We start from the raw sequence: 10,393 nt of genomic DNA on the forward strand, positions 1-10,393 counted from the left end.
AAATGTTTTTATTTTTTATCTGTTACTCCTGTAAGGTTGAAATAAATAGTCATAATAGTACTTGTATAATGTATGCTAATTACAAATGATCCTAATGATAGCAGGTATGTTACACTCATAGAGTAGCTTAGGAATTGTAAATCATCTGGTGTGGGTCCCCCAGAAAAAGCTGCCCCAAAATGGCTTGGACCGGCCCGGTCCCACAGGGTCGATTTCTTCCAACAATTAATGAGAAGTCAAGCGCGATACAATGGAAACTGATAAAGTGCATCAGAAATGAATATTTTGGGCCTGTGTTTAGGAATCCCATCCAGGAACTCACAGGACAAGGATTTCCTCCCAGAGGGTGACATCCATGGAAAAGCAGATTTCCATTAATGTCTGGCTAAGCTTTTATTTGGAACATCGCAAATAAAAGCTTATTTATTTATTTAAACACTTTATTATTATTTTTTCTTCAGTTTATTACAAAAACACAGGTTAAAAACAAAATGAAACAGGTCCAAGCCAAAAACACTCAATTTATTTATCAGCCAGCTGCATATGTCCTGGCTTTTTTTCTTATTGTTTCTTACCTTCATCCTTCAGTCTTCATAGAAATAAATCGGTATTACTCCATAGATTTGGCACAGAGCTCTATAACCACAAATTTTACTAACACAAAATAATATTTTCAGAGTTGTCTAGTATTTTGGCATCTTCCTGTCCTGCAAGCATATCAATAAATCATTTTCGACATGATGCTTTCGCGGGAAAACATCTGGCTGGGGTCTTGCATTTTCCAGAAAGAGGGGAGACTCTTATCTCAGGCTACAAAATATTTTACCATTAGATTATATTTTGTCTAAAATTATATGGATGTGAATTAGTGTCTATTAAGTGCATATGCATATTTGTGTTTAATTATATGCAAGTATTGTTTGGTAGACCTCCGACATTATCCACCACGTGAAGTCGTCCTCTTGCCCTGGTTTTAGGGATAATGGTTTGGTCTCAACTGGCGGGAAATGTAGAAGCCCCGCCCTTCCGAATGTTCCACATCTCCACCAAGGGAGACAGGTTTACAGGAAAACATAATTCCTTGCCTTTCACTATAAAAGCCAATGTCAGTATAACAGCTTGTTCTTCAATGTGGTGGTTTGAGCGAATAATTTTATTTTGAAATGCAGTGACCGGATGCGCAGCAAATGTTTGTAGCTGCATTGTTTGGCGGACGGCATTTCTTTCGGACCAGCGGAGTGTTCGAAACCAGACAAAGTTTATTTAGCTATTTTTGTGCTTCAGAGTCGCTCTATTTGAGCAAAATTGTACATGTGTATTGTGGAAGCAGGGTTATCTGTAAGATACAGTTAGCTTAACCATTCGGCAGCTTGCGACCTGGACAGCATGGCTGTTTGAATAACCTGTGTATGTAACTACGTTTGCTGGGCAGAAACCGTTCGTAAAGTTGTCTGAAAGCTGAAATTAGCCCTTTTAAAAATATTTTTATATAACCGAGCCGTCTTTCTTCGTCGTGGACAACAATGAGCAGGTAAGTGTATAAAGTGTCGGCGTCTTCTTCAAAGTGTAATTTTTGTTTCTTTTACGTTGAAAATAAATTTACCTACTAATAGTTGTTCATAATTAAAACATGCTTAACGTTCACTGAGTCAGTTAAATGGAAACATCGTCTATTTTAATTCAAGGGTACCAACAGCAAGTTAAATCCATATTCAAACTAAGGAAAATAACATAAAGACACAAGAATAATATACTGTACAGAAAGGGCAAATTTATGATCTAAAAATAGGATACGCTGTTTCAAGGAAAGATGCTACTCTGAAGGATCTTTAATGTACAAAATGTGTTTTTGTGCTCAAACAACAAGAGACTATTTAGGAGAAATGAAAAGAAAAAAGATCTGCAGGGATGTGAACACTTATAAAGTTTGTTATAAAGTCTGTCAACGGGAGGAAGGATCTGTGATGACGCTCCTTTGTGCACATAGGATGCAGCAGTGTGTCACTGAAGGAGCTCTGGTTTTATAACAGCTTCATTGTCCCCACCCCAACAGTTATTCTATGCTCACATTGCTGCAGTATTAACAAGGATTGCAATTAACTGTTGCATGCTAGTTTAATCACGGTTGAACAGCTGGATTATGGGCTTTAAAGAATGTAAGTAAGTAAGTAAAGTTTATTTCTAAAAACGCTGTCCAGTATCAACTACCTTGGGCCAGTGGCTGAAATTCAGACCTTGTGGTGGTAGATAAGATCAATTTCACATGGAATTATTGTCTGATCAGCCAAAGTTAAGAAAGTCGGTTTATCGGTGCACGCCGACCTGATACCGATGTTTCCCCCTGGCACAACTCGGCTCCATTAAAAACTTCCAGCACTAAAGGAAATTGGAGTGTGATGGATGTTTTAAACCCAATTTTGATCCAAGAATGACATTATGCATTTGGTTCCACAGAACCATTATGCAGCTGAAAGCCTATATTTACCAAACATTTAACCACTGCATTGTTGAACCTCGCCCCCTCACTCATTACACATCTTGTGTGTTTATCTGTTCAGTATCAAGGAGGAAACTCGAAGTGTGTCCCCTCAGTGCCCCAAACCAGATGAATCTGAGGAGCCCCACGGTACGGCCATGGAGACCGCTGGGGGTCAGGCAGGTAAATCATCGTGTTGTTTTGTGAAATATAAAGTTTGATGGACTCAGCAGGTCGATTTAACTCTGAAGAAATTCACCACCAGAGGATGTTCTGTTTTCCTGTCTCCAGACGGGAGCGTGAAGTCGGAGAACATTCCCGAGGTGGTCATTACCAAGGAAATGGAGGAGGAAGAGAACCAGCTGATGGAGGAAGGGGAGCGAAAAGAGAAGGAAATGATGAAGAAGGTGCATGACTTCCTCCGCAATACAACACATCTGCTGTTACTCTGCATGTGGGTGCTGAGGAGAGTTGAGCAGCTGCTTGAAATTGTTTTAAAAAAAAAATGTTTAAAGGCACAGGAATCATTTAAGAGGGACTCGCAGGATGTGCGCTTCAAGAGACTCCAGCATCTGCTCCAGAAGAGCAACATCTACTCTAAATTCCTGCTGACAAAGATGGAGCAGCAGCAGAATGAGGTAACGTGTGTGTGTGCGCGTGTGTGTGTGCGCGCGTGTGTGTGTGTGTGTGAAAGTCCTCTATTATTACGATCACTGGATGCTAACGCCTGACTCTGTGTTTCAGGAGAAACTCAAGAAGGAGAGGCTGGAGAAAAAGGCCATGAAGGTGAGCAACTGGCGACTGGGAATATTCAGCTTAGCGGTGACCAAAATATCTCATCCCAAACTGTTTGTTTGTTTGTTTAGGCTGGCAGTGGCGCAGAGACCCGGACAGGTGAGCTGAGCTTTTGTTCCTTCAGAGACATCATTAGAAGATGTTGAGGATCCCGACTGTCAAATTTGTTCCTGTCCTTCCAGATGCGAAAAAGAAGAAAAGGAGGAGGGATGAAGACTTTAAAATAGCTGATGTTATGACAAAAGAAGTATGTCCATTTTCTTATTCCTTGTTTTGCCCTGTTTTCCTCTTGACTCATCGTCTGCTTCATGTGTTTCTTTCTTTTTCTTCTCGTTTTGCAGGAAATCATGTCTCAAGCAAAGAGATCAAAAGTGGAGAAAGGGGTAAAGCTGCTTTTACTTTGACTGCTCCATCTTCTATGATTCAAACAATATGTATTCAGGCTTTAATCCTACAAAAGCCTAAATACCTACGTGGAAAAGACTTCACCAGTCTTTTCCATGACTGGTTAAGGCCAGATCCTTCATGCATCCACGAGTCTTAAATCTGATAAATCAGCCCCCATTTCCTTAAATTTGGGATCTTGTTGATTGGCCGATTCTTACATGCACGGGTCCACTGATTGCAGTTTTCTGGCTGACCACCAAGCTTTAAAAGGCCTGACCTGCCGCTTCTGATTTGACCGTTGGCATTTTTATTCTTTGTCTGAAATGTTGCGAAATGTAGCAAGAAAGTCACTGAGTTGGCAGCAGTGAGGTGACTATTGATAACTGTAAACCTGCAGACATGGTGTCTGTCAGCATCGGCCGATCACTGATCTCCCAAAATTCAGGAAACTGGGACATGTGGAACTGTTCTGATGACATGCAGGAAGACAAAAAAAAGCAAAAGAATCTTCTCTCGGCGTTCAGTCTGTGTCCATCAGTTCCATCACCTCACCGCTTTTTTCCAGAAGAATGATGCTCCGGCTCAGAAGAAACTCGATGCCGAGGATATTGAAAAAATGAGCGATTCCAATGAGGAAATCAAGAGCCGGCTGTCGGAGACGGTTCGAGAGAATGCCAAGCATCTCCTGGACCCCGACAGGAAGGTGAACGGGCAGCCCGTCCCCGTCCAGCAGCCCCAGCTGTTCACAGGCGGAGTGATGAGGTGGTACCAGATCGAAGGCGTGGAGTGGCTGAGGGTGAGTGGGGTGCGGGTCCAGATGTGGTGGGGGTGGGTTTGGAATCGCTCCTGGTGCCACGCGGTTACCCAGCAGTCTCTGTTCCCTTTGTGCTTCAGATGCTGTGGGAGAACGGCATCAATGGCATCCTGGCTGACGAGATGGGGCTGGGGAAGACCATCCAGTGCATTGCCCACATCGCTATGATGGTAGAGAAGAAGGTGATGGGCCCCTTCCTGGTGGTGGCTCCTCTCTCCACAGTACCAAACTGGATCAGCGAGTTTAAGCGCTTTGCACCAGAGGTAACGGGACGAACGACGGGAAGCCTCTCTGGGTCAGCCGGTGCCAGACGTAGAGCAGCAGTCTGATCTGTGTTGCGTGTTTTTCCCAAGATATCAGTGATGCTTTATCACGGCACTCCGCCAGAGAGGTCCAAGCTGCTGAAGCAGGTCCGCAGGTCTCAGGGGCCCCTCAACATGTTTCCTGTTGTCATCACTTCCTTCGAGATCTCCATGATTGACAGAAAGTTTCTGCAGGTAAGACCTTCACGCTAGAATCACCTGCTGGATGTTGGAAGCATTAGTGAAGACAGAATGTGAGAATCCCTGCTTTCTGCCTCAGCATCTTCAGTGGAAGTACCTGATAGTGGACGAGGGCCACAGGATCAAGAACCTCAACTGTCGGCTGGTGCGTGAGCTGAAGATGCTGCCCACCGACAACAAGCTGCTGCTGACGGGCACACCGCTGCAGAACAACCTGGCTGAGCTCTGGTCTCTCCTCAACTTCCTCCTCCCAGAGGTCTTCGATGACCTGAAGAGGTGATTATAGATCTGGATGTCTAGAGCTGGGTGTAGAGTTCCTCTCAGCGTGAGCAGCTTGTTTTTCTGTCCTGTTTTTGACCAGCTTTGAGTCCTGGTTTGACATCAACTCCCTTGGTGAGGGTGATGACGTGATAGTGGCAGAACGGGAGCAGAACATCCTGAGCATGCTGCACCAGGTGAGATGGGGAGAGAGAGAAGAAGAGAGAGGCAGAGGAAGGAGCATCCTTCATCGTTTCCATGTTTTCTGTCTCAGATTCTGACTCCATTCCTCCTGAGGAGGCTGAAGACAGATGTGACTCTTGAGGTTCCTCCCAAGAAGGAGATCATAGTGTACGCCCCCCTGACCACCAAGCAGGAGACCCTTTACAGCGCAGTTGTCAACAAGACCATAGAGAAGGTTCTGGGAAAGGAGAAGGTAAGGGCTGCTGACAGCTCTGGATTTCTCCACCGATAAAAGCTTCCAGTGTCAGGAATTCTCTGGTTTTTCCTGTCAGAAAGAGGCTCCTGTGCCGGTGACACCAGATGGCAGACCAAAACGTCGCACCCGTAGGTCGGTGGACTACAGTGAGACGGAGAGCGACACACAGGCGGCCCTGATGAAGTACCTGGAGAGAGTCCGTAAGGAGGCTGAGAACAGGTCAGGAACTGTCTGACAGGGTTTCCCCCAGAGTAATATAAGCCTGGTGGGTCACCAGGCTTATAATACCTAATTAATTAAAGCCTTTTAAAAAGGTTAAAATTTTTAAGACTTTGTGGTTGATGTTCAGGTATTTATCTTCCCATCTTTCAATAATACATAATTATCAAGTGATATTTTAAAATTATTAGTCATGGTTTAATTTGGAATGGAAACTAGAAATATTGGTTGAAGTAGGGATGGAAGGGTCACTATGTATCAGTTTGACTTTGTCAAACCATAAACAATGGATGTTGTTTATGGTTTATAATGTTATTATAGAACATATCTAAAACGTCAACATGCACAATGCTACCTGACAGCTACTGACTGCTGATTCTACCAATCCAGGAGCAGCATTTTCCATGGTGCTGATTGGCTGAACCCCTAAGAGTGGTGATACGGAAGACTGAGAAAACATTAGATATTAACAATGCCTAAACACCAACTATAGTCTTAAAAAAGTCCAAAATAAAAATTATACAATTAAAATAAATGTAACATTTTCACAATTCAGTTATTTCATTCTAATTAAAATGTTGGCAGGCGGCTGTGGTTCCTAACCTGCTGATCCGCCGTACCCTGACAGCAGAAGTTTTTGATGACATCATCAGCTGTTGTCGAGGGGCTCTGCAGAATGTTCCAGATTCATTGCGTACAACATAAGCTGAACCTGAGCTCTGGGTTTAATTTCTCTGAACCTCCTCAGCCCCTCGCCACCGGTGCTGGACATTTCCACCCCGCCGGACGCTGACATCACGTTGAAGTTGCAGAACGTGCTGATGGTGCTGAAGAGATGCTGTAACCACCCGTACCTGGTGGAGTACCCCCTGGACCCCGTCACACAGCAGTTTAAGGTGACCTCACTGGGATTTCTCTTGTAGCCTGCAGAGCCGCAGACCAAAGTTTGGAGAGATTAAAGACGGTTTTAACTTTCTCTGCAGATTGATGAGCAGCTGGTTCAGTCCTCAGGAAAGTTTCTCATACTGGACAGGCTACTTCCTGCTCTGAAAATCAGAGGACACAAGGTAGTCATGTTTCTAGAAAACGTCAAATGTCAACAGCTTGTTCTGCCTGTCAGTTCTCCTCCCACGTTGTCCCAGCCTTCTGTGGAGGCAACAGAATCTCATGTTTAGTCTCTGATCTTCATTCAGTTCTGATCTTTGTGCTTGCCCCACTGTTAGGTTCTGATCTTCAGCCAGATGACGTCCATCTTGGATATTCTGATGGACTATTGCTACCTCCGAGATTTCCGATACAGCCGGTTAGATGGCAGCATGCCGTACACCGAAAGAGACAAGAACGTAGGTTTGAAATGATGGAGAACCATTGATTTTATTATTGTTCTATAAGGCAACAATGTTTCCTCTCGCAGAAACAGAGTGATGATTTTAGGACTGACTGGGGCTACAATGCAGTGCTTCTCAAAACTATTCACACCCTGTTATTTTTTTATTGTTAATGTGACCGACTTGAATATTTCTAGATTTGTTTCTCAAAATAATACAGTTTTTAAGAAATGTTGAACCACAGCGCTGTTATTTGTGAAACCTGAATAACACAAATTCTGAATCTTTTTCTTCAGTACATAATTACATGCTTTTTGGGCTAATAAATTTGGCCAGAATTGGGGGCGGGTGATAAAAAAATCTGATCACAATATGTTTTTGTTTAGATACAACTGTAATGATATCACAGATGTTATTACAGATTTTATGTGCTTTTTTTATTTGTTCAAACAAGTATGTAACTTGAAAACAAGTTTTTTTTAAATGTATTTATATATAAAACATGCAGTGTGTCAAAGGAAATATAAGCCAGATGTCACTTAGGAGTGCATGTGTGATGAATCTCTGCAGCTCCTCTAGAGTTCCCTCGGTTCTCTAATTAATGCTCTTTGCCCAGACTGTCACTTCAGGTTGATGCGCATCTCTCTTTTTATTATTTTTAATAACTTGCGACTTCTGTCACTTTGTGTGGATCAGTCTCATGAAATCCCAATAAAATTAAGGTTGCAATGTGGCAGAGAGCTGTGAATTGAATTATGGCATTAAAGGGAATGTGTGCTGCTGCTCTCCATCAGGTCTTTTAAAATCAGGTGATTATATTTGCTTTCTAACATGATCTCCTTTTCTCTTCCAGATCCAAAAGTTTTTCAATGACCCAGAGGTGTTCATCTTCCTGCTGAGTACCAGGGCAGGAGGACTTGGAATCAACTTGACAGCAGCTGACACAGTTATCATCTTTGACAGTGATTGGGTAGGTTGGAAGAACGAGCTAAAATCTCTTGTACTCTAGTTTTTTGTCTCCTCATCTTGTTTCCTTTTAATTTGGGAGCAAACCAAAAGGCCGGAACCCACAGGCTGCCTACTGATTCCCTTTCCCTTCCTGCTTTAGAATCCTCAGGCGGACCTGCAGGCTCAGGACCGCTGCCACCGCATCGGACAAACCAAACCCGTGGTGGTGTACCGGCTAGTGACGGCCAACACCATCGACCAGAGGATTCTGGAGCGAGCGACGGCCAAGAGGAAGCTGGAACAGATGGTTATTCACAAGAGTAAGCATCGTCGCGGATACCTTTCCGCTCATTGCTGACCTTCCCTGACCTCACCTTGGTGCTGCTCTTTTTCACAGAAAAGTTCAAAGGTGGGAAGGCGGAGCTGAATCAAAGCAAGAGCAGCATCGATCTGGACGAGCTGCGGGACCTGCTGCAGGCCAGAGGTCCTGAGAAGTAAGACGACCGCAGCAACGCAACACAACTAGGCCTGTCACTGTAACAAATATTCCTGGATGATAAATTATCCCAGAAGTTATTGCGACAAACAATAATGTTGTTTTGAAACCATTTTCAATTAATAATAACCCAAGAACACATTCTTGCAGATCAATAAACTTCAAATTCTGATTAACATTTTACACTGGAACTGGAAGACATTTTAAATATCCACAAAAAAAAAAAAAAAAAAAAAAAAAGAAAAAGAAACACGAAGTAAATAAAAATAAAACTCAAAATAAAAACAAGACCAAACCAAAACAAAAGACTGAAGACTTTTATCATCCAGTTTTTGGTAGAAAAAGAAAAATGATAAATCATGCAGGTGAAAATGACTGAGTTTGTTTTAATTTATCATGCGATTGATTTATTGATTATTGTGACAGGCCTAAGTGCAACGCAGCATGGCATGGCGCAACGCAGTGCAGCGTCCGGCATGCAGTCACTACAACAAGTAGCTCTTTAACCTGGGAAACCTTGGTGGGTGTTTGTTCAAATTAGGGAGGTGAAATCCTCAAAGGGAAAGGTGATCAGTGACAAGGATCTGGAGATCCTGCTGGATCGCAGCGACTTGCTGGGTGAGGATCAACCTCGCTGTGGTTTTCAGGATAAATTTCTGCACACCTCATGACATCTACATCAGACACAGACCTGTTTTTTTTTTAACCGTAACTTGTCGTTTCCAGGTAACGGGAGGAGCATGAAGGAGAAAGTGGGAGTCTTCAGAGTGATCGACGCCAAAGAGTCATCAGAGATCACACTGACCTGAGGGCCATTCGATGTCGAGGGCGCTGCCACTTTGACAAAGACCACCACGACATTCTCAGATGATCTGGAAGCTGCTGTTTTGTTCTGTCGAGTTGCTGTAAGAATGCTTGTCAGTAAAATGTTATAAAGAGATTGTGATATTAAAAATGTAAGGGGACATTTAAAGGAATTCTCTCATGTTTGTTTTTGTTTGTTCCATTTTCATGTTGTGACCCTGTTGGTGATCCCTAATGTGGAAATTTAACAAAAGCAGAAAGTACCTTCCCCACTGTCAATAATCAACCACATGGTAACCAGATGCTGCAGGGTCAGAGGCAAATGATCAAAGGGTGTCCCTTGGATCAGAATGATTCCAATGATTCAATCTAGTGGTTCAGTGAAAGAAATTAGAATATCTTGGAAAAAGTGAAATATTTCTATTGTTCATTCATTATTTGTGTGTGTGTGTGTGTGTGTGTGTGTGTGTGTATATATATATATATGTTAGAGGTGTTCCGATCGATCGGCCACCAATCATAATCGGCCAATTTCCGTGAAAAAGTGTATGATCGCCGATCATGATCTCTTGTTGCCGATCACACAAACTGATCACCTGCTTCTCATTTCGCAGCCTGCCTGTGCAACTGGTCTCATCTTTCCTTCACTCTGCACAAGCACGCAACAACAAATCCTAAGCAATGTGATGTGGAACTACAACGTACTGAGGGAATGGGGAAGTTTGCGTGTTGCGGGAATCAATCAAATTTAATTTGTATAGCACATTTCAGCAGCAAGGCATTTCAAAGTGCTTTACATAATTAAAATAAAAACAGCATGTGACATTGAATAAACAGTGAGAAAGAGATTTTGAAAGATTTTAAAAAGACAAAAACATTAAAATGTGCACCCCTTTTAGGACTTCAGTTAAATGTTTATAACTGGG

The 10,393-nt window shown here is 42.9% G+C and overlaps 1 protein-coding gene across 2 annotated transcripts; it reads left to right on the forward strand.

Moving 5' to 3' along the window:
* Positions 1 to 1,134: 1,134 nt before the first annotated feature.
* hells (helicase, lymphoid specific) lies at positions 1,135 to 9,640 on the forward strand. Of its 2 annotated transcripts, none has more exons than XM_007577641.2 (23): positions 1,135 to 1,531; positions 2,559 to 2,659; positions 2,768 to 2,883; positions 2,992 to 3,114; positions 3,221 to 3,262; positions 3,343 to 3,370; positions 3,454 to 3,518; positions 3,613 to 3,654; positions 4,224 to 4,454; positions 4,553 to 4,735; positions 4,826 to 4,969; positions 5,055 to 5,251; positions 5,337 to 5,430; positions 5,508 to 5,669; positions 5,749 to 5,891; positions 6,640 to 6,787; positions 6,875 to 6,958; positions 7,115 to 7,234; positions 8,073 to 8,189; positions 8,328 to 8,487; positions 8,565 to 8,661; positions 9,205 to 9,281; positions 9,390 to 9,640. In XM_007577641.2, the coding sequence occupies exons 1-23, from the start codon at positions 1,524 to 1,526 to the stop codon at positions 9,470 to 9,472; spliced, it is 2,565 nt and encodes an 854-aa protein (XP_007577703.1). In that variant the 5' UTR covers positions 1,135 to 1,523; the 3' UTR covers positions 9,473 to 9,640. The 2 variants fall into 2 exon arrangements, with proteins under 2 accessions (XP_007577703.1, XP_007577704.1); XM_007577642.2 differs by having other exon boundaries at positions 4,227 to 4,454.
* Positions 9,641 to 10,393: the final 753 nt, after the last annotated feature.

This window comes from Poecilia formosa, unplaced genomic scaffold (genome assembly GCF_000485575.1).
Source record: "Poecilia formosa unplaced genomic scaffold, Poecilia_formosa-5.1.2 Scaffold448, whole genome shotgun sequence".
Lineage (NCBI taxonomy): Eukaryota > Metazoa > Chordata > Actinopteri > Cyprinodontiformes > Poeciliidae > Poecilia > Poecilia formosa.